This window comes from Condylostylus longicornis, unplaced genomic scaffold (assembly GCF_029603195.1).
Source record: "Condylostylus longicornis isolate FDR11 unplaced genomic scaffold, ASM2960319v2 ptg000027l, whole genome shotgun sequence".
Classification (NCBI taxonomy): Eukaryota; Metazoa; Arthropoda; class Insecta; order Diptera; family Dolichopodidae; genus Condylostylus; species Condylostylus longicornis.
Window position 1 is genome coordinate 1049330 of NW_026577996.1, and position 25981 is coordinate 1075310.

The 25981-nt window shown below is 25.1% G+C and overlaps 2 protein-coding genes across 2 annotated transcripts; both read right to left on the bottom strand.

The window, feature by feature from the left end:
- Positions 1 to 12922: 12922 nt before the first annotated feature.
- LOC129607401 (angiotensin-converting enzyme-like) lies at positions 12923 to 16069 on the bottom strand. The gene is made up of 5 exons (XM_055518399.1): positions 15944 to 16069; positions 14247 to 15241; positions 13719 to 14052; positions 13401 to 13618; positions 12923 to 13316 (listed from the first exon to the last, which is right to left on the bottom strand). Exons 1-5 carry the CDS (start codon positions 15989 to 15991, stop codon positions 13010 to 13012), a joined length of 1902 nt encoding a protein of 633 aa, XP_055374374.1. The 5' UTR covers positions 15992 to 16069; the 3' UTR covers positions 12923 to 13009.
- A 6969-nt stretch (positions 16070 to 23038) lies between these two features.
- LOC129607402 (angiotensin-converting enzyme-like) lies at positions 23039 to 25517 on the bottom strand. The gene is made up of 7 exons (XM_055518400.1): positions 25412 to 25517; positions 24803 to 25349; positions 24381 to 24744; positions 23974 to 24310; positions 23692 to 23909; positions 23308 to 23627; positions 23039 to 23157 (listed from the first exon to the last, which is right to left on the bottom strand). Exons 1-7 carry the CDS (start codon positions 25463 to 25465, stop codon positions 23126 to 23128), a joined length of 1872 nt encoding a protein of 623 aa, XP_055374375.1. The 5' UTR covers positions 25466 to 25517; the 3' UTR covers positions 23039 to 23125.
- Positions 25518 to 25981: the final 464 nt, after the last annotated feature.

Consider the following 25981-nt stretch of genomic DNA (forward strand, 5'->3'; position numbering starts at 1 on the left):
TTAGTGAAAACTATGGGATTTTATAGTGTTGTTTTAAGCAGGTCTTTTGACTATCAAGAACTTTTCCAATATTATTGCCGTAAATTTTGGAAATTTGCCTACAAGCAAAGTCAATTAGGCATACAAATTTATATATAGTCTTTGATAAACTTTATTAAAAATATTAAATGCTTTAGAAATGAGTTTTGCTTACCTATTACTTGTTTTTCATATTTCATATTCAAATTGTTTTCTTTTCTATTTCGAATTTATGTAAGTATGTATACGTATGTACATATTTCTAAAAAAAGAAATATTCTAGATTTTTTTCTTGAAATTCTTAACCCAAGAGGGAAATATTATTATTATATGAAATTTGTAGAAAGGGAATATTATTTTTATATTTTTAATATTTATAACAAATTCAAATTCAACCAAATATATTGTTATGGTGAATAACCAACATTATTATTATTTATTTATATTATTATTTTTATGTATGTATATATGTATATATATGCATTTGGCATGCATACATTAATCAACATAATTTCTCTATATATAGAGCATTATATTATAAAAAGTTATATGTGTGTATATAATAATATATGTATGTTATATGAACAATATTTATTATATTTTATTATTAATAATATTCAAATTTCATAATCCAACTTTTCTTTTCATATAATTACATCAAAACATAAATACATATGTATAATACGAGTATATATATATTTAATTTTTCTCTTTACTAAAAATACACCTTTTTTTCTAATACACGAACTAATTCCATTACTGTTATTGAATACATGTTTATATCCATATACCTATATGTCACTAACACTTTTGCACATAATTATACAATATATACGTTATATATATATATATATATCACGGGTATATATGTGCATATAACATTTTTATATAAGTATATTTTACAAAAAGTTGGTAGTTTTTTGCTTCCTTTCTTTTGATATGTTAAAACTTGTACTTTTATAACAGTATAATAATTATATTATAATGATTAGCTTCTTTTTTTATATTCACTCACATGCACTTATACGTATATGTATATATATATATATACGCGTATATTATAAGCACTTAAAAATAAATATCAAAACAAAAAAAAAATTATTTTTTGGATTCGAAAAAAATAAGAAAATTTTTTTTGAATTATTTTTGGTTCAAATATCAAAGAAAAACAAAAAATTGCAAATTTTAAAATTTATTCCTTAATTTTTGTATTTCAAATATCCAAGGGGAAGAATCCGATACACCAATATATCTCGAACTTTTCCAAATATTAAAGGAAGCAAATTAAACTTTTCTTTATTAATTATTTCTCTGCAAGAACAACGACAACGACGATATTTTTACTCATAAACAAACGAAAAAAAAGGAACCTAAAAAAAAGAACAATAAAACTTTTTTTTTTGTTTTTTTTTTTTCAAAAATTGACAATTCACGCACTTCAACTGATCAAATTATTACTTTTTTGGCGTTATATTTTTTTTTCTTTTTGACAACTATTTTTTTTTTATTATTGATGTGTGTATAAAGATGACATTTAAGCGCACTGATTCTGACATTTCATTTCAAATTATTGTTTTATAACTTTGTAACGTGTGACAGAAAAATATTTAAAAAATATTTCGGATTTCCTAATTTTTTTATTCTATTTTTAATTTAAAACTATTGGTATTTATTTTTGACAATTTTTTTCTTTTTGAAACTTTTTACGTTTTTCGATAGAAATTAAAAAATTTTCTATTTAATATTGTTAAAATTTTTTACTTTTGGAAAAAAAATTATTTTATAGAATTTTATTATATTATTATGACTCGAAAGTTTTTAATTATTTTAAATATAATTTTAACAATTTTAATAATTTGAAATTTTTTATTGAATTGATTGTGTTAGATTTTAGAGCGAGTTGTTACTATTTAAATATTTTTTACACTATTTTAGTATTATTTATACTAATTATTTTAAATTTTTTAATTTTAATTCAAAAATTAATTTACATCGTATATAAATATTTTTATTTTCTTTTAATATTTTCAATTATATTACATAATTTAATTTTAAACAATTTTATTTATAATTTTTAATACTAATTTTATTTTTAATCTTTTTTAGAAAATTAGTACGCTTTATAATTGTGAGCACATTTTAAAAATGCTTTTTATTTTAATTTTTATTTAATTTTTCAAAATTATTTTCTTTATTTAATTTTATTATACATTATTAATTCTTATAGTTAGTAATTTTTGGAATTAAATAATTTAATAATTTTATACAAAATATTTTTTAAATTCCCTAATATTTTCTTGTTTTATTTATTTTTATGCAATATTTTTTTTTATTTATAATTAATTTTTTTAAATAACTACGTAAATATTTTCTTTAAATTTAAAGAACTACCGAGTTACATGTCCATAACGCTTTATTTGAGAAGAGAGTTTTTTAAACATTTTCTTTTTGAATATTAAACTCAAATTTTCCTAAATTATTTAAATTCTCTTAACTGTATTTAATTTAATTTTTTTTAATTTAATCTTTTTCGTATCTTTTTAACAATTTAAATTCTATTTTTAACCATTTAATTCAAGTAATAATCCTTAGAACCCCTCTAAATGTGAAAGATATTTACTTTATATACCATGCTGTATATAGGTATATATATATATATATATGGTGTGTGTATTTTAATTAATTTGTTACATAAATTTTCCCATATTGCACTTTAAAATGTGGAGGAAAAAAGAACAAAAATAAGAAAGTGAAAAAAGACAAAATATGGAAAATATTATAATTTTTTTTTATTTTCTTCACCTTTAACCTATACGAAATGGGTTTTTACTGTTATATTTTTACTGTTAAAGCTTTTTTTCTTCATTTTATTTTATTTTTCCTTTTTTGCATTATTTTTCATTTATATTTGATATTTTTTTTAAATAAAGAAAAATTTAATAGGTATTTATATATTTAAATTTTTTATATACATATATATATATATATTTATATTCACTCATTTACATACATACATACACCATATGTGTATAATATAGTGTAGATTAAAATGATATTAAAATTAATTTTCAAATTCAATTATTTTGAATTGAAAACATCAACTATGTATTTATAATAATTTATAATACAATTAACTTACACATTTACATAAATATTTTATATATTCTTATATATTCAATTTTTGATTTAAATTTTTTTTTATATTTCTGATACTATTTTATGTGTATAATATTTTTCTAATATATTAATTAATTATAATTACAATTTTAATATTTTTATAACATTAACTAAATTCATTACATTTTATAATTTTATTAATTTTTCTTCCATTTATTTTATTATTTTTCCCCCATTTTAATTTTTTTTTTATTTAATAATTATAATTATTTTATTGAATTTAAAAGTAAAAACTTGAAATTCAGAACAATTTATAATTATATTTTATATACATAATTTTATCCTTTTATATATTTATTATAATTTTTTATATCCTTTTAAAAAAACGAAAAAAAAACGAGAATTACAGGTATGTGTAGCGATTAAATGTTAAATATTTTATAAAATTTATTTCATATGTACACAATTTCTTATTTAAATGTACGTTTTATTTATATACATAAATATATATATATATATATATATTATTTTATGTACTAAATATATGTGTTAATATTACACATTTATGTGTAAGAATGTATGTATATATATTTTAATACTATTAATAATTAAAATGAGTCCGTATGAAACGTTTTTCAATTTACAGGGGACTTCTTGTCCATTAGAAAGTTTGTCGGTTACTAAATATTTTCTTGTTCGGGAATTGACGTAATTGTTTCAGAAAAAAAATAAAATAAATGAAAAATTAAAGAAGCAACAAAAAAAAAGTCCTTTTCATTACAAAAACGCAAACATAGAAACACAACAAGAAAAAACAAAACAAAAAAAAACTTTTATGCATTGCATATTTTCTTTCCTTCTTTATCCTCTTGTGAAATTTTTTTTTTTATGTTGAAGCACTGTTGAATAAAAAAAAATTCCCCTAACTTTTCTTCTTCCTTTTTTTTCGATTTTACAAAAGCTTTATTCCATTTCAATCCTTATTCATTTAAATTTTGTGTACGTTCTTCTTTAAAGTTTACATAGGTAACTATATATATATTGTATGTGTGTGTATATAAAATGAGAAAATTCTGTTCTCCTTTGGAAATAATAAATAATAAATAAAGTCGCATGCTGCTAAGTTTATGATATTCCCATTTTCTGCATGATATTTACATACAAACCTGTACGAAATAATTAAAATGTTTGTTAGTGTACCTATGCATATAAAATTAATGAAATGTTAATTGTGATGTGATGTATGAAAGCATATTAAAGTAATTTAGAAGCTGAATGGCGGTAAACAATATGTCAAATTATGTTGTTTTAATTTATACATTAGTAGTCATCTATATCAGCTTACTCTCAACTTCAAGCTCACTATCCTCCTAAAAATAACTAAATAATTTACTTCATTCTTATTTTCCACATTCTCACCGTATACACGGATCGCACACAGGTGATTGAACTTTTGTTTAGGGAAGGGTATCACTCTTGGATCATTCACAGAGCCCTTTGCACAATGTCGTAAAGGAGGCTCTCCAATTTGCCCTTGGCCATGATAACTATGTCATCAATATAGACCTGCGCGTCGATGCTCTGGCTATGTTGTTCGCTCAAGAAGCCATCCACGACTAGGATCTAAATCAAATGGAACGAGATGTGGACATCTCCTGGTTACGCGTATTCTAATGGTTTTAAGTTCACTTTATCCTGTGCTGCGCTTGTAGTCATTATGTCAACTATCCATAACAAAGTTGTGTCGCCCAAACTCCTACTCACCATAACCTATCGCATCATGCAAAGTGTTGCCGACACCCTTAATATCTCACAATGCACAATGCGTTGTTTCTCCATCTTCAAACGTCCTACTTAGACCCGTACTTACACCCGTCAGTTGACACAAAGCGCTCACCGTAGATTTACCCGCCTGGTATATATGCTGATCCCCACTTAGTGATCTATCTAGCAAGACCGACGTGTCAATATGCTTATCTACTATTTTTTTCATAGCTTTCAATAGATACGACGTGACATTGATTGGCCTTGGTCGTCTTACTTAGTCAAAGTGACTTGGTCGTCAAGTCTTCTTGTCCATGTTGGGTATTAATACCTCTCAGGCCATAAATCCGATGGTCAGACTGTCCCTTAATATTCGTATAAGATGCAAAAACACCAGTTTCAGCCCCCGTTGCAGAAGCATTGGGTATACCTCATCTACTCCCGGCATTTTAAATGGTTAAAATGTTTCAATTCTCACCTCACTCTACGGTCGGTAAAGTAAATGCTGCCTTCCTACAGTCCTGTTTGTCATTAATAGTCGTTCAAGCGCTGGTGTGAAAGGTTGGGTAGCGTCCAATTGTTTACTTGTAAACAATTAAAGGAAAAAAGTTTGAGTTCAAACTTTATCGTACAACAAAAGGACTTTCTGCAAGATTTTTAAATTTAATTTAAAATTGTGTGGCGATAATTAATTTACTCTGTAAACTTTCATCAAATTTGATTCTAGATTTCGTTAAATATGTAAACGACTACAAGGAAATTTTATTTGGCATAGGTATTTAAAAATAATAACACGGAAATTAAGAGCCTAATTATTATTCATTGCTTTGCTTTGCTCTGTTCAATTTCAAAATGCATACATACTCGTATATATATCTATATTTGATTTTTATTTACATTAGTTAAAATTGATTTTGTATCACCATTCCTATTGTATAAGTAAATATTCAAATAAATATTAGCATAACTAACATAACATAAAGTTTGAACAGAAATGCACTCAAAATATTATCACTCGTATTTGAGAGAAGTTTTATTTATTTTTCAGTACTATTGTTATAAAAGTACATTCGGATATTAATGAGCAATTTATTCTGTGGGTCAGATGACGAATGAGTGAATAGTTTTTTTATGTATGTATGTATGTACATGTTTTTGTTTTTTATGTATGCGATGTGAAAGCGTAAAATACGTACAATACGTAAAATCATATAGGTTAAAAGCTTTCATTCCGTTATTAAATCCTTCATAGATACTCGTAATGTATACAAATATAGCTTTTAGAAAAATCAGAGAAAGGAGAAGAAACATAAAACTTTTTTGTTTTTGAAATTTTTGCTTTTTTATTTTTTTTTTCGGTTTTTGAGAAAACAAAACACATGTTGAGGATTTATTTTTTTTTATTTTCTTCATATAATTTTCTTTGTTTTCGGTTTTTTAATTTTTATGAATTTCTACGAAAGGATTTAAAAACCATGAAAAACAAAAACAAACAAGAGAATATAGAAAAACTTTAATAGGACACAAAGAATTTTCATGGAATTATAAAAAACTTTAAAAAAACCCTATATTAAAATATAGGGCAAATATTTGTACTTGTTGTTTTTGTTTTCATTTTTATTTTTTATTCTTTTTTGTTTTAGTTTTATGCTATCATTAAAATGTACACATATGTAAAATTATGCGTTCCATAAGTATATGTATATATACGAGTACGTATAATATGTATTGTGTATTTCAATGCATATACATAAAAATATATTTAATTTTAAAAATAGTGATGTGTAAGCAAATAAAATGGTTTTTGCATATATGTACATAAAATACATAAAAAATAGTGTGTATATTAAGTACATAAATATCAAGTACCTAAACATATATAAGTAATTGTATATAACATTATATGAATAATGTTTAAATATTGCCGAAAATGAATTAAAGAAATATTAAGTATACGGTTGAGGAGGGAGAAAAAATGAATAAATTAAAAATAAAGAAAAAGGTTAAATTAATTTTAATTTCAATTCGATTTTCTTTGAATCAAGGTTGAATATGGTATAAATATGTTAAATGTAATCAAAGGAAATTTTTTAAAATAAATAATATAATACATAGAAGCACATACATAGTAAAATATTAATAAGTTTTCCAACCAAACCGTACATTTTAACTTGCGGCATAATATAATAATTGTTGCTATATTAAAGAATTTTAACGTACAATAATTTGCCCTTATATAAAACAATAACTATATTTTATAAACACACACACACATATATACATTGTTTATATATTTGTATGTATGTATATATATTCTTAAATAAGTTTCAATGTAAATATAAACTTTTTATGTTTTCAAGTGTCTTGTACTTATATTTAATATTAAAGTACCTATAAATTTTGAATACTAAAGTTTTTTAACCAAGGAAGAACAAGCAAACAAAAACGAAAAGGAAGAAAAATATGAGAAATTTAAATAAAAAAAAATCCTTTTTTTTATTTTATTTATATTTTTAAATAATTTTTTTTTTAAATATCCTTTGCATATATATGCATATGTGCCTCTTGTTTTACTATACTTACTTGTAATTATTTTACTAGTTATTCTTATTATTTACATTATTTTTTTATATATTATAGTTTTAAATATGATAAAATATTAAAAGGACCACAAAGGTATCAAAATGAATTTTAATCCTTATTAAAATATTTTGTTATAAACCAATATTTTTTCTTTTTTCTCTCTTATATACGCTAAACCGAATAAAATCTGTGTGGATTGTATATTAACAACATATAGGTATGTATGAGTGTACAAACATTAATAATTATATTGAGTATTAAAATTGTTATAACAGTAAATGTTTAGATTTTGAAAATTTTATTTAAGAAATTGTTTTTAACTATTTTCATGTGTAATAATTTAACTTTAAATTATATATTTAGGTAAACTATAAGATAAAATCAGTTGTTTATGTAAAGTAATACATAAAGAAAGTAATATGTCCAAAATTCCTTTGCTGTTTTATTTTCATTAATTTTCATTAATACCATAATTACGAGTATAAGAAACGTATGTGTTTTACGTACGTATTATACGTTACTTTAGTAACGCATACATTTAGGCGGAGAAAGCAAAAACTAAATGAAGCAAAGAGTAAAAATTAAAGACTGACCGCGCTGAGGGAAAAGTGATGTGAAAAACTTCAAAAAAAAGTCATGCAACTTAACAGTTGAAAAATTGTGTTCTTATCTATCTACGTCTAAAGAATATTAAAATTATTTACGTGGTTTCAAAGTCATAAAATTATTAAAAATGTCAAAGTTAAGCTGTTCCTCTTGTTCATTGTTAAGAGATTAAAAATCCCAGACATTTGCTTAGCCTGTGATTGATTTTCTTAGTCAATCAAAAATACGTGTAATAATTGCAAAATTTGCAAAATTTGCAGAATTTTAACATCATTCTTAAATTCAAAAAATTTATGCTCTATAGCCAGCAATTTTTTTTTCGTTAAATCTTGCATTTATTTTTATTAATAATTTTCATTACTCTTGTATGCTTGTTTGTAAAAATATTTTTGTACATGACACTTATAATATACAAAAATTAAATAACAGGTGGGCAAAAGTAATTTTTCCTTGTTTTGTTTCCTCAAAATTTTGATTTTTTTTTGTTTGTTGGTTTTTTACACACGCTCCATAAATATGTTTCATATATAGCATTTAGCTGTCAAAAATCAAAACATAGTAAATGACAAAATAAAGTACTCAATTTTACAAAATTATATGACAATGAGAATATGAATTTGAGTGCGAAATAATTTTAATATTGTTATTGATGTAAAAACTAAAAAATAGTCGAAGTTAAGCTAAAAACACATAGTGATTGAAAGAAATTGTTATGGTGTTTTTAAAAATAATTGAAAAATAGTTATTATTTCTATTAAAAGTTCACTGTTTTCCGTTTATAATAAAAATGTTATGATGGTTTTAAGAAGTTTATTTTTAGAAAATACACAATCCTATAAGATAATGTTATCAAATAGTCCAAAAAAAATAGTGGAGGTATAATTTTCAAATTTTTTCCATTTTTTGAAAATAATCTTCTGTAAATTACTGCGTTTTCGTTTTGAATTGCAAAAGCACATATTTATACGGGGAACGGAGATATGTATGCGTATATACATAAGTGTTTATAAACACAACATTTATAATATTATTACACGTATTATTTCTAACACTGTATTGGTTCTTTAATGGTACATAATGATAATAAACAGTTAAGAAGAAAAATGATTAGATTTTCTTTCTTGTTTTAACATTCAACTTTACCGTTACCACTGTGAAAAGAAAAATTCTTCTGTCTTTGAAGAAAATAAAGGAAGCATAATAAGAGAAAAATGAATTTTAGATTTTGTTGTTTTTATTCCGTTTTTTTTTTTGTTTTTTTAAGAGAGAAAAGAAAATTTATTTTTTTACATTTTCATATATAAGACATTATTGTTTTACATTCTTAATATTTGGTTAGGGTAGGTAACTTATGTATATATACATATGGTATGTGCACGGTATAAATGTATGTAAATGTTTTATTTTATATACTTAAGTGCTTTAAATAACTAAAGTGAATTGAAAAATATCTTATTACTGGGAAATTTTATTTTTGAAAGGTAAAAATTATGAACTCAATACAATTTTAAGCGCTTTATGCATAAGAGAGGCAAAGAATTTTTACTTTTCTTTGATTTTTTTTTCACTTATTGAATTTTGATTTTACGATTTTATATTATTAGTTTCTAAAAGCCCTCAAGGATTTTATGTAAAAATGTGTGTTTATAGGCAATACATGTATGTAGTTCTTTTTCTAGATACATATAATACGTACGTACACATTTACACATGTAATGTTAATAAAAAAGTAAATTCAAAATTGTTTTTATTAAAAAAAAATTTACCTTTTTTTTTGTTTTGCGTACCTTTAGGTATTAGTAATGTTTGTTGTGGTATTTTATTAAAATTTTAAACACAAAATACAAAAAAAAAATTAAAAATATTTACAATTTTTCTACTTTTTAGACTTCTGGGAAAATTTTGCAGAGTAAACAGAGCATTTAACGCTTTTATATAAAAACTGTAATGATTGACTGTTATTAACAATATTGTCCTTAAATTTCATTTGGAAAAAGAATATCAAGTTTTCAATTGCTATTTTTTTGAATCTAAATGAAGAAATAAAATTTCATGAAATTCTCATAAGCCATTTTAAATTGAATTAAAATTTAAAAATATTTTCATATCAAATTAGTTGTGATTGTGGAAAATATTTTGGAAGATCTGAAATTTTTGTTCATTTTGTTTAACAGTTCTTTCGTTAATCTTAATAGTTGTGATGGTTCATGGGACAAGACTGATCGAAGTATTTTTGTTTTAATAATTAAGAAGCACAATGTGCGATATCGAAAGAATTTTGAGTTCTGTAAAATACAAAAACTTTATAAAATAATTAATTTCGTTTAAAATCAGCTTAAATCTTTAAAATTCCTTTAAAATTTGAGATCTGAGATGTAAGATATTGCTATAACTGAATTGTGGAGGAATAAATTTCAGAATATGTTAATCATATTAAATTTCTTTGTTGCTTCGTTAAAAAAAAGAATGAAAAATAGAACAGGAAATATTTTTTTCCTAAAAAAATTTATGATTTTTAAAAAATGGATGACTTCATATTCGAACTGTGCTCTTCCTTGAAAAATTTATGTTTGTATTTTTTAATTTTTTTTCTTGTGTCCACAATGGTCTGTATAAAATGTTCGGCACATCAATAAATTAAACAATCAATCAATTTCTTTTTTATGAAAAATCCTGCAGAGACGCATGGTATGGGTATATGTATATGGGTAAATATTTTTTTGCCTCCCAGAAAATATTTACGTATGTATTTTGTGTGCTTCCTGCTCCAATCCCCAAAGTGTATTGATTTTTCTTAAAACAACCGAAGAAATAAATTAATTTCTTCAATAGACTAAAAGGTTACATTGTCCATTTATTTTTAGAACGCTTGCTAACTCACACAGAGGTTTCACTAGGGCTAAGAACAATATTTTTGTAAGATTAACATTATTTCTTCACTTCAAGTGAAATAATATCAGTTAAATCTGATGTTTTTTCCAAACTTTTTCAATTTTTCCTACCTCGACTTGAAATTAAGTTCTGCTACTGCGTAAGTGACAGCTAAAAGTATTATAATAAGTTCAGAAAATATTTTAATTTTGAATTTCAATAAATATTAAAATTTACTTTTTTATATGTAGCGACTTCTTTGAATGTCTTCCGAATGAGAAAACCCAATTTTCTGTTTATTTCATTTTAATTTTTGCTTTTTACTTTAATATTTTTCTCCTTAAAGAGCTTTCAATTAAATTCCAAATTCAAATAATCCCAATTTTTACAAAATTCCTAATTTTTTTAAAATAGGAATATATGTACACACAAACATGCAATGCATACATACATATATGTATATATTTCATAAATGAAAAACCCAATACAGATATTATAAAAGACCAAAAAACCTTTTAAAAGAAACCAACAATGACAAAGTCAATTTGTTTTTTTTCTTTTTTTTTTGTGTACCAATGATCATTTTATATACCATTACTAACACTATATTCCACACACTAGATATACATAAATCATTTAGAAACATAAAATGTGATATTTCATTTTATATTCTTTACTATTTCATAAAAGGTTTTCATGCTTTCACAGAGAAAACATCATCTACAACTTTAAGTATCTCTTATGATAAACATAATATCACACCATATACGTAATGTGATGTAAGTTTGTACAAAATATATTACGTATAAAAATATTTCGTGATGAAAGGCTAAAATAACTTGGAGGAAATTTCGACACAATGTGTGGCAAAGATGTACCAATCTTAAAATCGCGTTTATAAAACTTAGCAAGTAAAAATTAGCTTCTAGCTGTATATGTATGAACAGAAGGAAGGGAACAGAAGAACGGGAGGGAGAAAAGAGTAAAATTAATAAGCAAATTTTTTTCCAATTTTGACGGAAATGTGTTAAGAACTATTGGTTAATTAAAACATTTCCCGATCTGACATTCAAAATCGAACATTATTATTCTCAATCGATTTTCAAATTTATTACGTCATTTAATAAAATCATCTAAACGCATCGAGAACCTTACATAGATATATAATAGTATTGACATTCATACATGCATAATATTTTTTATCTGGGTAAAATCATAAACCTTCATTACAAATTCCATTCATACGGAAACACAATACAAAGAATGAGAGAAAAAAAAATGTACTTAACCATTCAATTTTCGATACAATGTGTTTTGGGTGATAGTTTATAATTTATAACATTCATTGAAGTGGTATAAACTTTTATAATAATGGTTATTTTGTACTTTGTTATGTAGTGGTAAATTTGATAAAAGATTTCATAAAATAATTTTTGAGTAAATTTTTATAATCATCAAATAATCAATACAAGAATTAATCTTTATAAACACCCATGTTTTCTTTTTATAAATATCCTACACAGTTTTACTAATATTATTTAGTAAATTTTCGTATAAATTTGAAGATTTGATATTAATGTTTAGTAAGAAACAGGTATTAGAGGCCAGTAAATTTGAAAAATGAAGTGAGTAAACTCTTGCAACCAAAAATCTTAATTTGAAAACTCGCATTGTGAAAGAGAATGAGAATGACACTAGTGGGACTCTAGATGAATAAAAATCAATTGGTAGAAATAATAAAAAAATTTTTTAAATTTTAAGAATAATATTTTGATTAGCTTTTCGATAAAATGAAATATCGCATTTCACATTTTTAATAAAGTGGAACCACCTCTTCTCGATATTCACTTTTATTCCCTCACTACTCTATATAATAAATAGTAATAGCCACAACAAACCTATGATATTAAAAAAAAAAAAAAAAAAAATTACGTAGTCTAGTAATAATAAAACTCTGATGATATATAAAAAAATGTCATATATGTATATTTAAGAAACAAAACAATTCCGAAACAAAAAACAGAAATTTATTCTTAGTTTACCGAAATTTTTACCATCCAGCTTTTACGCCAGCTTCTGTATTCTTAGTATGAAGCCAATTTTGCAATGGTTCGAAATATTCTAACATACCATCAGCTTTCATACCAGTTTCATCACCAGTAACAGCAGCTAAAGTTTTCTTCCATGGTTTCTTAGAACCCAATTGCATCATATGTTTAAGAAGTGCACCAGCTTCTTTGCTCTTATGGAAGTTGCAGTTATGTAATTGAAGGGTCTTATCGCCTTTAACATAATCACCTTTCTTTTCGCATAATGTCTTATAGATTTGATAACCAATAACTTCGGATACGAATTTACTGGGAAAAAAATGTTTATAAATTTTAATTCATATATAATATATTTGATTATGTAGATTGTAAAAATTTTATTTAAAAACTCACATTGATTGTTGATTGCTTTCAATTTTATTGTAGAATTTCTGAGGGAAATCTAAATTCTCAGCATTTCTTTCAACTGGTGGTGCAACTCCAACATATTGTTTCATTAAATCCCAGTAATGTTTATTCAAATCCTCAAATGCAACTGTACCATCTAAGACATCAGCAATAACTTTAACATGAACGAAATATTCTGGAACGGTTAAGAGAGTATGTACACCCTAAAAGAAAATATATAAGTTAATTCCAATTTTTGAAAATGAACGTTCCCAACGAAACTTTCAATTGCTAATATATATTAAAAAATTTTAATTTCTTTACCATTCTATATAAACGATTCATGTCTTCAACTTCTGGTAAAGTATCAACATCTTTATGTCCAATTTCGTGTAAATATTTTGGTGTTGTTGCAGATAAAATAACGGCTTCACCAGTGGCGAGTTGTAAGTTATAGGGTTCTGAGTAAGCGAATGCAAGATTTTTGTGTTCATTGGCATAATAAATTCTGGCAGCATAACCGTGCATTTGGAAGAATCTCTTAATATTAACTTCACTGCAATATTTTAAGTATGTTGCATTACCGCCATCATAAATTTCAGGACTGCAGTCATCTCCCTTCTTCTTTACTTCTTTGACATAATCAGTCCAATAATTTCTACAAAATAAAATTAACTTTTCATTTGCGTTTTAAAGTAATATCCAAATTAATCTATTAAATTTATATTAAGTTGCTGATTTTTATCACAAATACTGTAATCGTTTATTAGACGAGAGTCAACGATTTTTCTTTCACTTCTGCAGTTCTAAATACTAAATTAAATAGAAATACTTGCGCCTAAAAAAACTTACTCTGGTAATTCTGATAATCCTAATGAGGTCATAAAGTTACTAGCAAGATCAAGTACTTCTTTGGCGGTTTCTTTGAAATTGTTTTCGACTGGTAATTTAACATCTTTGAAATCTTTTGCAATAATTGAATCAGGTTTCCAAGCTTGAGCCTGTGCCAATTCATAGAAATGATGTGGAATTAATCCACTTTCAGGTACTTTATCACCAAATTTCTCATGTAAAATATGTCTAATATATGCATGTATTTCTTTATACAAAGGTTCCAAATCTTTAACAACCTTCTCCATATCTTCACCGAAGTGTTCATCTAAATATTCACTAAACCAAGCATATTTTGGTGATTTACCAAATTTCTCTCCAAGTTTTTTATATAAATCAACCAAAGTTTTTAGTTTTTTAATAGCCTCTGGTGAGTTTCTTTCACGCCATTCTTTCCAATAATATAAAAGCTCTTCTGGATCATCTGTAGATTTTAAAATTTTAGCAAGTTCTCCATATTTTGATTTACATTTTTTTTCAGCGTCCTTGAATTTACAGAAGTTTTCATGTTTTAAGTAATCATCGAAATCATCTTCTGACCAAGTTGTGTAATCATCCCCTAATGCAAGAAGTCCTGGCATTGTTTTCAATTTTAAAATACCAGTTATAATTTCTTCATCACTATATTGATCTATTGGAAATTTATAAGCTTCATCAGATAATGTTGTAATATTTTCAACGGCTTCTTGAAGTTTTCCAATTGATGCTAAAATGAAGAAAAATGCTAAGAAACCAGTTTCTTCACTAGATGTCCAATCACTTGATGATGAATCAGAAATTTCATTTTCAGCTGAAGCTTTTGTTGGGCTCTTAGTACTTTCTTCACTGTCATCTTCAACTAAACTTTCCAATTCAAAAACAGTAGTAGCGATGTCATTGTAAAGTTCTAAAAATTTATCACTAGACTCTTCAATAAATTTTTTAGCTGATGATTCATCCAGTGCTGGCATAGCCAACTGAAAATAAATATATCAGTTGAAATATTAGTTGAATAAAATTAAATTGACTGTAAAACAATAACCCCTTTAATATTAAAAAACTAATAATAACATTTGCAAAATTTTTTACTATTCAAAATTCTCACAAATAATAACGATGATCAAAAGCTGTATGAGAAAAAATCAAAATCATTGTATTTAAATTTCAAGAATTGTGACTAATTCTGAACATAGTGTTATATAAATCTAAAATGTATTTTTAGATTTTTTAAATAATTTATTGAATCAATTAATACTGCGGTGTTAATTGAACAATAATTCGGTCTATCCTTAACTTTAGATGCCGATAACAAAAATCAAACAATTATTTTTGAAATTACAAAAAAAATCATAGGGTTAAATAAAAAATACCGGGTATTAAAGAAAAAAAAAATTATATAACTTTAAGAAAATTATATGTAATTTTTTTTTAATATTTTACATAATAATAATAGTTATTCCATATATATATGTAATTATACATTGTACATATTATATAATTTCTAATATAAAACTGAACCCATACAAAACCTTAAAGTATTAAAGCTCTTAGATCTTGTCTAAATAAATAATTATTGCACAAATTGTGTTTTATAATTTAAATTAAAATTTCATAAGTCCCGAATATTCTTAAATTTTAAAAGAATAAAAAAAGTAATCAAAGTAATAATTATAACTTACCAATGTGGCAGCACAAAGGCACAAAATTAATATTGTCGATTTTAACATTTTGAAGACTTTTAATAAAAACTTCTTTACCTATCAAAGGCAAGACTAAGAATAAAATTTGTTCCTTAAAGGAGTTAAAAAGTAAATTCATTTCTTGAGTAAAATTCAAAAATAAAAACAAAAATAGGGAAAAAGTTTATTCAAATTAGTAGAAATCAATTTAAGTACCTGATAATTTGAGGCCGAACATGAGATCATTTTTTTTTTAAAAACAATAGATAATGTTCACTTTTTTTATTTTTAATTGTAGTTAAAATAAAAATAATATTTAATAGTAATTACTTTTTCATTTGCATCTAAAAATGTCATATTTCGAAAACTTGAATTTGTGGGAAAAACCGCTTTGACTAAATCAAACACATATAAGAGTATAAACAAACATACTTAGTTTTATATGTATTTACCGTTTATTAAATGAGTTTTCGCTGCTGTTTTCATCAATGTTTTTATTTATTTTAAATAAAAAAAAGATTTAATATCAATTTGAATTGAACTTGTAACCCTTTTGTTTTTGTTTACCTACTTTGATTAATATGTTATTAGAAAATGATATTACATATATTACACAAACTTTTATGTACATACATGGGTATATATACATTATATGATAGGCTGATGATCAAATCTAATTTTGACAATAGTACATGATGCACATATTAACTCTATCTAATAAACTTCAAAGAAAACTGTTCAAGATCCAAGGAAATCACGCAATATAAAGAAAAATGACTTCGTTTATACATACATATGTCGAATTGAGTACTTGACTTGAAATTTTAATCTGTATATACATATTACATTGTACACGTTGATATAATATTACACACTTGAAATCGATTTGATTTCACAAGCAATATATAATAATTTGTCATTTGTAACCTTTCAAAATCGAAACTAACAGTTTCGGATCGACTTGAGTTGAAAACTTGAAATCAATAGCGTTTATATGATCTCGAAGAACGCTTGAAATCGACTTCAAGGTACATAAATTGAGAAATATATGTCACGTGATTCTTTTCACTTATTCAATAATTTTTTGCAGGCAAAAATATAGAAGGTAAAAATTATTGGTTCGAAACATGGCTGACATATACTCATGTTTTTGTTATATCAATATTCAGAATTTCTTTAGGTTCCAGTTTTTTTTATGCAATCTTGTTCAAGATAAACTCAAGTAAATGAGTAAATTCCGTTTCCACATGTTTTATTCTCATTTTTTTAAACTATCGCGAATTTTCATAGGAGAATTTTATTTTGGACAGACCTAGTTTTTTTTGCAGTATTATGTACATATGTTTGTTAGTTTGCAGTATTCGTACATATGTATTAGTTTGAATATTTATATTAGTTAAAAATGGATAATTTACATAACATTTTAAATGCTTGAGAACATTTTTAAAAAACTTCACAAATTCCCAAAAATTGCATATTTTAAACTTAAAACGATTTTCTCTTGAGCACACGACATTTTAATTAACATCATAGAATCTCTTAATTTCATTTTAAAAGTTTTTTTTGGGTGATTATTATAAATTTTTTTTATCATTATGATTGACATTTCTATTTATTGAAGTAGTGTGATTGATACAAAGTAAAAAACAAAAGCAACAAAAACTAACATGAGCCGGCAACTTTTGGTAATAAAAACACGAAGAAAAAAAACAACGTTTTTGCAAAAAAATTAATTGTTTTTATTTTTTTTTGTTTTGCAAAAACTTTTCGAAGATTTAAAACAAGTTTTTGTTATTTTATTAAAGTACGGTGTAGTTTTTTATGTTGTATTCTGTCGGTGTAGAAAAATAAAAACAAAATTTTATTTTGCTTTTATACAAGATAATCTTTACCAAATAGTTACTCTAAAGCTATATAAAATACAGTTCTTGCCTTTTATTATTTAATTTTAATTATGTAATAATTAAATATACAAGTGTGACAATTTAAGTGTCAGCCAGTTAGTCAGTCACTTTAATGTCGCAATATAAGATTAAGGCGAATTCATTGATACGTCGCATTAGGAGGACCTTTTTTTAAAGACGCTCTCATCGTTCATCGCCTCATGTGAAAGTGATGAACTTATTTTTTTTTTGGTATTTCATTCCATTCCAAAATTATACGTCACTACTTTTAAGTATGAAACATAACTGCGCGCGTTCATTGGTGCTCGTAAGACGCTCTCATCGTTCATCGCCTCATGTGAAAGTGATGAACTTATTTTTTTTTTGGTATTTCATTCCATTCCAAAATTATACGTCACTACTTTTAAGTATGAAACATAACTGCGCGCGTTCATTGGTGCTCGTAAGACGCTCTCATCGTTCATCGCCTCATGTGAAAGTGATGAACTTATTTTTTTTTGGTATTTCATTCCATTCCAAAATTATACGTCACTACTTTTAAGTATGAAACATAACTACGCGCGTTCATTGGTGCTCGTAAGACGCTCTCATCGTTCATCGCCTCATGTGAAAGTGATGAACTTATTTTTTTTTTGGTATTTCATTCCATTCCAAAATTATACGTCACTACTTTTAAGTATGAAACATAACTGCGCGCGTTCATTGGTGCTCGTAAGACGCTCTCATCGTTCATCGCCTCATGTGAAAGTGATGAACTTATTTTTTTTTTGGTATTTCATTCCATTCCAAAATTATACGTCTCTACTATTAAGTACGAAACATAACTGCGCGCGTTCATTGGTGCTCATCACCAATGGAACCAACTAATTCACTAAGGCGAACCAACTAATTCACTTCAAGGAGTTTGCGTTTGACATCATGAGCATTGTTATGCCTGTTTGTCTGCAAAACTCTTTGGCAAGAAGAATAAAGAGTATATCATTCATTGAGCCAAAAATCGTCGCGCAAACACAGGTATTGTTGAGAGATTTATTTGGTGATTTATTTTCTATTACATACAAATTACATTGTGATTATAACATGTAATCAACTGTACAAGTTGTCTTCGTCCATTAAGCGCTTGATTATACAATGATGAATTATGGCAGCTATGTTCCTCAAATAAGTAAAAACAAACACATTAATTATAATATGAATAATGATTAGAATGGGAGTGAAAACATATGGTACAAATGAATACCTTATTATGAATTAAGCATTTTAAAATACATATAATAATTGTCAATAATTTGCTGTCTGCAATAATAGAGCATAGCCATGCTTTTTTTTCTCAATTTATATTATAATTATGAAAAATTTAATAAGTAGTTTATTCCACAAATTCTACATTCTTATGCATATTTTTCGTTAAAAGCAAGGTCCAAATCGCACTATTTTACAATTTATCAAGTATATTTATTAGTAAATTTGCTTATTGGAATGCTGTATTAAATTTTCTCTAACAATAATGTACATTTGACAAAATCAAAAATTAAATTTAAATAAAAAATCGCGCTATTTCTCAAGAATTAACCTATGATTAGATGCTTTTTCTTTTTTTTGTTTGAGATGATATTTTCAAATGCATTCTATTTTTATAATAACAAAATTAAAATAGAACTGGTTTGAAGCTAATGAATAACATCTAAAAGGCGATTTTGTTTTTGTATTGTCTCTAAAGGGTAACAAAAAAAACTAAATTAATTTTTTGGAAACGCTTATCTTGTCATAGGAATAATTTTGAAAACAAAATATAAAATTAAATTTAATAATTAATTTCTCGTGTTATACATAAAAATTTAAGAATTATTTTAAATTGAAAATAAAATATACAATCAAAGTTCATGACAACTTCATATTATCATCTCTTCCTAACTCTTATGTAATTTTAATTTCAAATTTGATAATATTTTGAATAAAATTATAACAAATTTTTAAAGTTCACTTTTAATTTATTATATAACTTTTTAAACCTCAAAAATTAATATGATTTTGTTTTATAAAAAAATTTCCTGCATGTAAAATCGATCAAATTTATTCTTAATATTATATTAATTTTCCAATTTGCAATTAATTTATGTATGCATATTAAATCTAAAACAACTTTGTCACTAAAATTTTCATTTTTTTGTTCACAGCGAAAGGATTAATTCGTATTAAGATAGATTTATGTTATCAAAATTGTAATCAATAATTTATTAACAATAAGTTCCAAGGGTATCCATTTTTGCTGCAATAAAAAGTTCGCAGCACCATCTCTAAAGAAAACGGAAAATTTTTACACCAAATTTTAAAAATGCAGTTTAAACGTGTAACTGAGAAGTAATATGCTACGTGGTATTCTATTCCAGAATAATAACTGCGGAGGTTAAAACTAATACGGCGCAACGAAAAAATCGAGATTGCTGTTCCAATTTTTGTAAAAAACAATGTTGTTACTGTAGTTTTTCAATAATGAAATATCAATGAAAAACTAAGCATATGCTGTTGAATTATCATGTGTTTTCTAATTAATAGAGTATGGTAATTCGCGAAAATTTTGTTTTACAATAAATATGTAAATAATATATATAAATAAAATAATACATGTATAGACAAATAACTAGACTTTTGTATAATATATAAAATAAATGGATGTTTTGCACTTATGAAAACAAAAATTTTGACATATGTAAGTATTTTGAGAAAACAGTGAACAGTTGGGGAGCCTAACCTCAATAATTACATAAACATGAGAAAATTACAAAATTTATTTACACTTATCAATTTGGTAGACACACTTATTAAAGAATAAAGCTTTCTTAACAAAAAAATTAAATTCAATGTTTTTCATTCGAAAATCAAAAAATATTAATTTTTTTTGTAACAATTCGAAGAACTCGATAATGGACATTGAAATGTTCCCATCACTACTTGAGAGTAGCATAGCATAGTTATTTTGTAAATGAAGGTTACTTAGAAACTATAATTTTTTAAAATGCAAATAATTTCTAAATTCGGTTAACATAATTATTTGATTGTATGTAGTTTTCTAATGTTTTACTTAATATCAAAATAAAAAAGTACTGAGACTTAACAAATGTTTTCTAAGATAGCCTGCTGACCTTAGATTTTAGACACAGTGACCCATATACATTTTTTGTACGTACATATGTACATAAGTATGTCAATATAAATATTAATTATTAAATTTTATTTTAGATAAGAAAAGGTGGTTTGGAGCTCCCTGCGATCGCTATAAATTGCACTATAAAAATTAAAAAAAGAAAATTTTGAAATAAAGCAAATATGTACATGTAAGTTCTATGTGTGCTTATAGAAGTAATATATATGGTTTGTCAAATTAGAATTATTAATGGGCTTGTGTATATTATAACGTAAGTAAATTATTATATGTAGATTGTGATTTAATCTGTAAGAACTGTTGCGTTTGTTTTGATATGTTTTCAGTATTATCAAGAATTTTTTCTGAACAAATACTTTGTGTATGAAAATTATTTTAATTTAAGATTTTTATAAATATTGTTGTATAATTAAATGTTGTAGAAATATTTAATTGTAAACTATAATTTAATAGATTTATATTTAGAAAAATTTATGTCACTTTTTTATAACTTCAAAATTCTTCTTGAAAATCATGTTACAATATTATGTACATGTCTGTTAATATTTCTATTTTATTAATATTTCTACCATGGTATCTGTTGCACCAATCAGTTTTTTTAACAATCAATAAAAAAATATACAATATTTATGTTGCATCTATGATCAAAATATTAATGAATTCGACTAATAAAAAAAATGCATTTTTAAAAATTAAAAAAGTAAACAAAAGTCAATGTAGAAATGCTTGATGCCCAGTTTCAAAGTTCACGTTTCAATAAACTCTATTTTCAAATTAAATATTGAAATTAACTTTTTATCGAAATTCTATATTATACTCAGAACTGTGTGTTATTTTCGCTTAGACACTTTAAGCCTGAAAAGCCTGTGAAAGATTAGGATCTTAAGAAAAAGTTTTAACAAAATTTATAGAGACCTATAATATTAGAAGTTAGAGTTGCCCTTAGAGTCCACAAATGATGTTTCAATTTATTTACTTGCCAGATTTTTTTCAAACTCTCATCGATTGGCTTATATTTCCAGTTTCCAAGGTTTAAAATGTATGATTTACGGTGACATGATTACATGGTGTCAAAAGAATATAATAAACGAAATAAAATCTTATATATTATTTTATATATGAACGGAATATGAGTATAAGGTAGATCCTCAAAATATGCAATTATTCTACAAAGGAATTGAAGAAAAATTTTGAAATGTAAAAAAAAAATGAAAAACTCATCTTGCAAAATGAACTTTATTCAATTTGTTAAGCATAACTTCTAAATCTTTGTTTTTAATTTAAGCTTTTTTAAAAGGTAGTTTTTGAAAACAGAAACAAACAAATTCTTTTTAATTTGCACGGCACCAGAGTAAATAAGCTATATTTTAACGGCAACAAAATAATGCTACAAAATCATTTCTTATTCGTGCAAAAATGAAAAACGATAAAGGTTTTTGTATTCTCCAACCGACTGAAATTGTTGTTTTTGTTTAGGATAAGAAAAAGTGAAATTACTAAAATAATTCAAACCTTTTGTTTAAAAACCTATTGCAATTTTATTAGTATGTCCAATATTTCCAATATTTCTATTTTATTTTTACAGTTTTATTCCAATATTTCTATTTTATTTTTATTTCAGCTAACACATATGAAACCAGGGCGCAACAACTTTTTTTAATTAATTAATAAAAAAAAATTATGGAAAATTAAACACATTAAGTGCATATATAGCTCGGAATATTTTAAAAGGCTGTGCATTTTCAATAAGCTGTATTATAGTCTTATTATTGATGACTTAAGTGCAGTAAATTATTACACATAAGTTATAAGGCCACACCAATGACGGTTTAATTACCGACAGAACCAAAAAAAATTCTTTTTTGTGTTTAAGTACTTATCAGGAAAAATTTAGAGGAGAGAACCTTCTATTTCTCATATAAGTTCTCCTTCTTCTAAGTTTTTACTTACAGTATACGAATCTTATTTTGTTACCAAAAGCTACATCAATTTTCTGCTAATAATCAGATAATAAAACAACATAAAGTCAAAATGGATATTTACTTTATTTCGAACAATAGAAATCATGTGTTAAGTCATAGCGTCTTAAAGTCTGATATTTTAATGTTTCGAATCTCATCTTGGAGTAGAGAGCCTCAAATTTACAGCTGGAAAATTGTCAGAAAATTAATGTTTTAAATATTTCTTTAGAAAAACAATAAATTGTCGTGAAAAATCGAATGCAAAACAATCAATGGTAAATAATAATTACGATAACATTGAATGAACGTAAACGCAATTAAATTAATAATTCTGACCTTTTTCACTTGGCGTCCATCCAATATTAATTTTCTTTATTTGAATTTGCTGTTGCAACCAGCTTCTTAATGGTGAATAATAATGCAATAAACCTTGTGCTGATAAACCATTATTATTTCCATTAACAACATTTAATACTTCTCGCCATCGTTTTTTTGATCCTAATTTCATCATATTTTTTAGACTACGTCCAACTTCATTATGTCCTTCCAAATTACAATCATGTAATGGTTTATCTTGTGCGTAGAAACCATATTTTCCAGCTATTATACATAATGATTCATAAAATTGATATCCAAGAATTTCAGACACAAATTTTCTGAAAAATTTCCACAAAAGTAATAATTTTTATTATGAAACAAATAACTTAAATTAAAGTTTACGTTACTAAACGGTTTGCTTTTAAATCTTCAAAAAATTTATATGGTAAATCAAGAGCTTCAATATTACGATTGATTGGTGGTTCAACTCCTGCATACTGTTCCATTAATTTCCAGTAATGTACATTAATATTATCAGTAGTTGTAGTACCATTAAGTATATCTTCAATTAATTTTACATGGACATAATATTTTGGTATATTAAAAATGGTATGAACCCCCTGAAATAACAAATTTTTTATTAATATTTTAATTTGAAATATCATTTATTTCAGAATATTTAACCATTCTGAATAGACGATTCATTTCCAATTCTGGTGTGTATGTGGAGTCTTCAACAATTCCAAGGTTTGTTAAATGTGATGGTGATGACGCAGATAATATTAGAGCTTCACCTACTGCATCTTCAAATTTATATGAACTAAAGAAATGGAATGGTAGGTCGCGTTTTTCATAAGCGTAATGAACACGGCCCATGTAACCATGCATTTGTAAAAATTTCTTGATATTAACTTGTGGGCAATATTCCATTCTTATATTTGGTGTTTCATCATAAATTTCAGCTTTACATTCTGATCGTAATTCATTATCACTTTTTTTCTTAAAATTTGATCTAATATTTCTACAAAAAGAAAAAGAGGGAAATTTAGTAAGTTTAAGTTAGTTTTCGTATTTCAACTTTTAAATCATACCTGGGAATAGAACTTAAACCCATTGATGTGTAATATTGTTCTATAATGTTTATCATTTTTGTTGGGTTAACATTTTGATTCTGTAAGCCAGCTTTTAAGTTCGGTAATCTTTGGTCTGGATAAGGTTGTGGCAAAATACTATCTTTTTTCCAAGCTTGCATTGATATAACTTGGAAAATATGATCTGGTATCGGACCTGTTTTTGAAACAATATCTTTACCAAATATTTCACTCAGTTCATGCCGTACATACGCATGAAATTCTTCATAAAATGACATTAAATCATTCATAACGTGCTTCATATTGTCAATTATGCTTGTATCACCACCATAATAATTATATAAAAATTCAACAGGTGTCACACCTAAAATTCGCAAATTAAAAATGAGGATACAGCGGAGTACAACGGAATTAAAACATACCTGTTTCTACAGCAGCCTGTTTATATAAATCAATAAATTTTGGGAATTGTGGTCTTGATTTTTTTTCAATTTCTTCCCGCCATTGTGTCCAATAATATAATAATTGTTCGGAATTATATGAATTACTTGCAATCATTTGCTTAATGTCTGGTATATATGCGAGATCACAATTATGAAAATTATTATATTCACATAAACCTCGCCGAATTGCTGGCATCATCATTGTATCCAAAATTTGCATTAGATTATTATATTCATCACCGCCCAGTATATATAAATAAGATGATTTCTGTAGATTTAGAAGGGCTGATTTTAATTCGGGATCTTTAACGTCACCCAAATTAAATGTTTGCGCTTCTTTTGTTAATGAAGCAATTTCATCAATAGTTCTTCCAATTACATCTAGATCACCCAGATATTCATATTGATGTTTATTAAATGTTAGACGATGAATTTCTTCATATAATAGAAACATTTTATTATTAACCCGATTAATATATGATCGAACCGAAGCTGTAACATCTCCGTCACCCCACACTTTTGATTTCTAAAAAATAATACATATACTTTATTTAATTGTAGTTAAACATAAACCTGCTTTCGCCATACCATATGAGAGCAAACAAGTACGCCTAATAAAACGGAATAAAGCAATTTGAACATTTTTGCATTTATATTATATAGAAAGAACTCAATATTTCAATTAAACCGTGACGCTTTGAACGAATCGAACAATCCTTAAAGAATGTGGAAGAAAAACTAAGAAGCTTATTTGATTTTGGTGTGGGCTTTTTGTAATCTTAAAAGCTAATAATTTGAGTATCAACAAATTTTTTTCTATATAGCATAACCAACTTATCTTTTTAGTTGGTTTCATATGTTTATTATTTTTCATTATAATTATTTTACTTTTTGCTCCTTCATTCCAAATGTTCTCATATCAAAAAATATTTATGTATGTATGCATATATTTTGGTTAGAACTTTTTATTTTCAAGATTTGCCTTGAAATTTGATTAAAAATTTAGAAACAAAAACGGTTTCAAGTAAAACGAGTTCACATTTTCGACTCTATGGTAACCTTACAAATTATTGGTTCTATGAGTCTTATAAGAATTTTTATAGCGTTATGACCACACCCAATAACATTTTCTTTTTGGAACAGTTTTTATTTTTTAAT

What these genes read in the sequence shown, in the direction of transcription:
- LOC129607401 (XM_055518399.1), bottom strand. Translation starts at nt 15,991, where the DNA reads ATGTTAAAATCGACAATATTAATTTTGTGCCTTTGTGCTGCCACATTG. An exon ending in GCCTTTGTGCTGCCACATTG is followed by an intron (nt 15,242 to 15,943) that starts GTAAGTTATAAT and finishes ATTTATTTTCAG; the next exon opens with TTGGCTATGCCAGCACTGGA. An exon ending in GGATTATCAGAATTACCAGA is followed by an intron (nt 14,053 to 14,246) that starts GTAAGTTTTTTT and finishes TTTATTTTGTAG; the next exon opens with AAATTATTGGACTGATTATG.
- LOC129607402 (XM_055518400.1), bottom strand. Translation starts at nt 25,465, where the DNA reads ATGTTCAAATTGCTTTATTCCGTTTTATTAGGCGTACTTGTTTGCTCT. An exon ending in TACTTGTTTGCTCTCATATG is followed by an intron (nt 25,350 to 25,411) that starts GTATGGCGAAAG and finishes ATTATTTTTTAG; the next exon opens with AAATCAAAAGTGTGGGGTGA. An exon ending in ATGGACGCCAAGTGAAAAAG is followed by an intron (nt 23,158 to 23,307) that starts GTCAGAATTATT and finishes ACAATTTTCCAG; the next exon opens with CTGTAAATTTGAGGCTCTCT.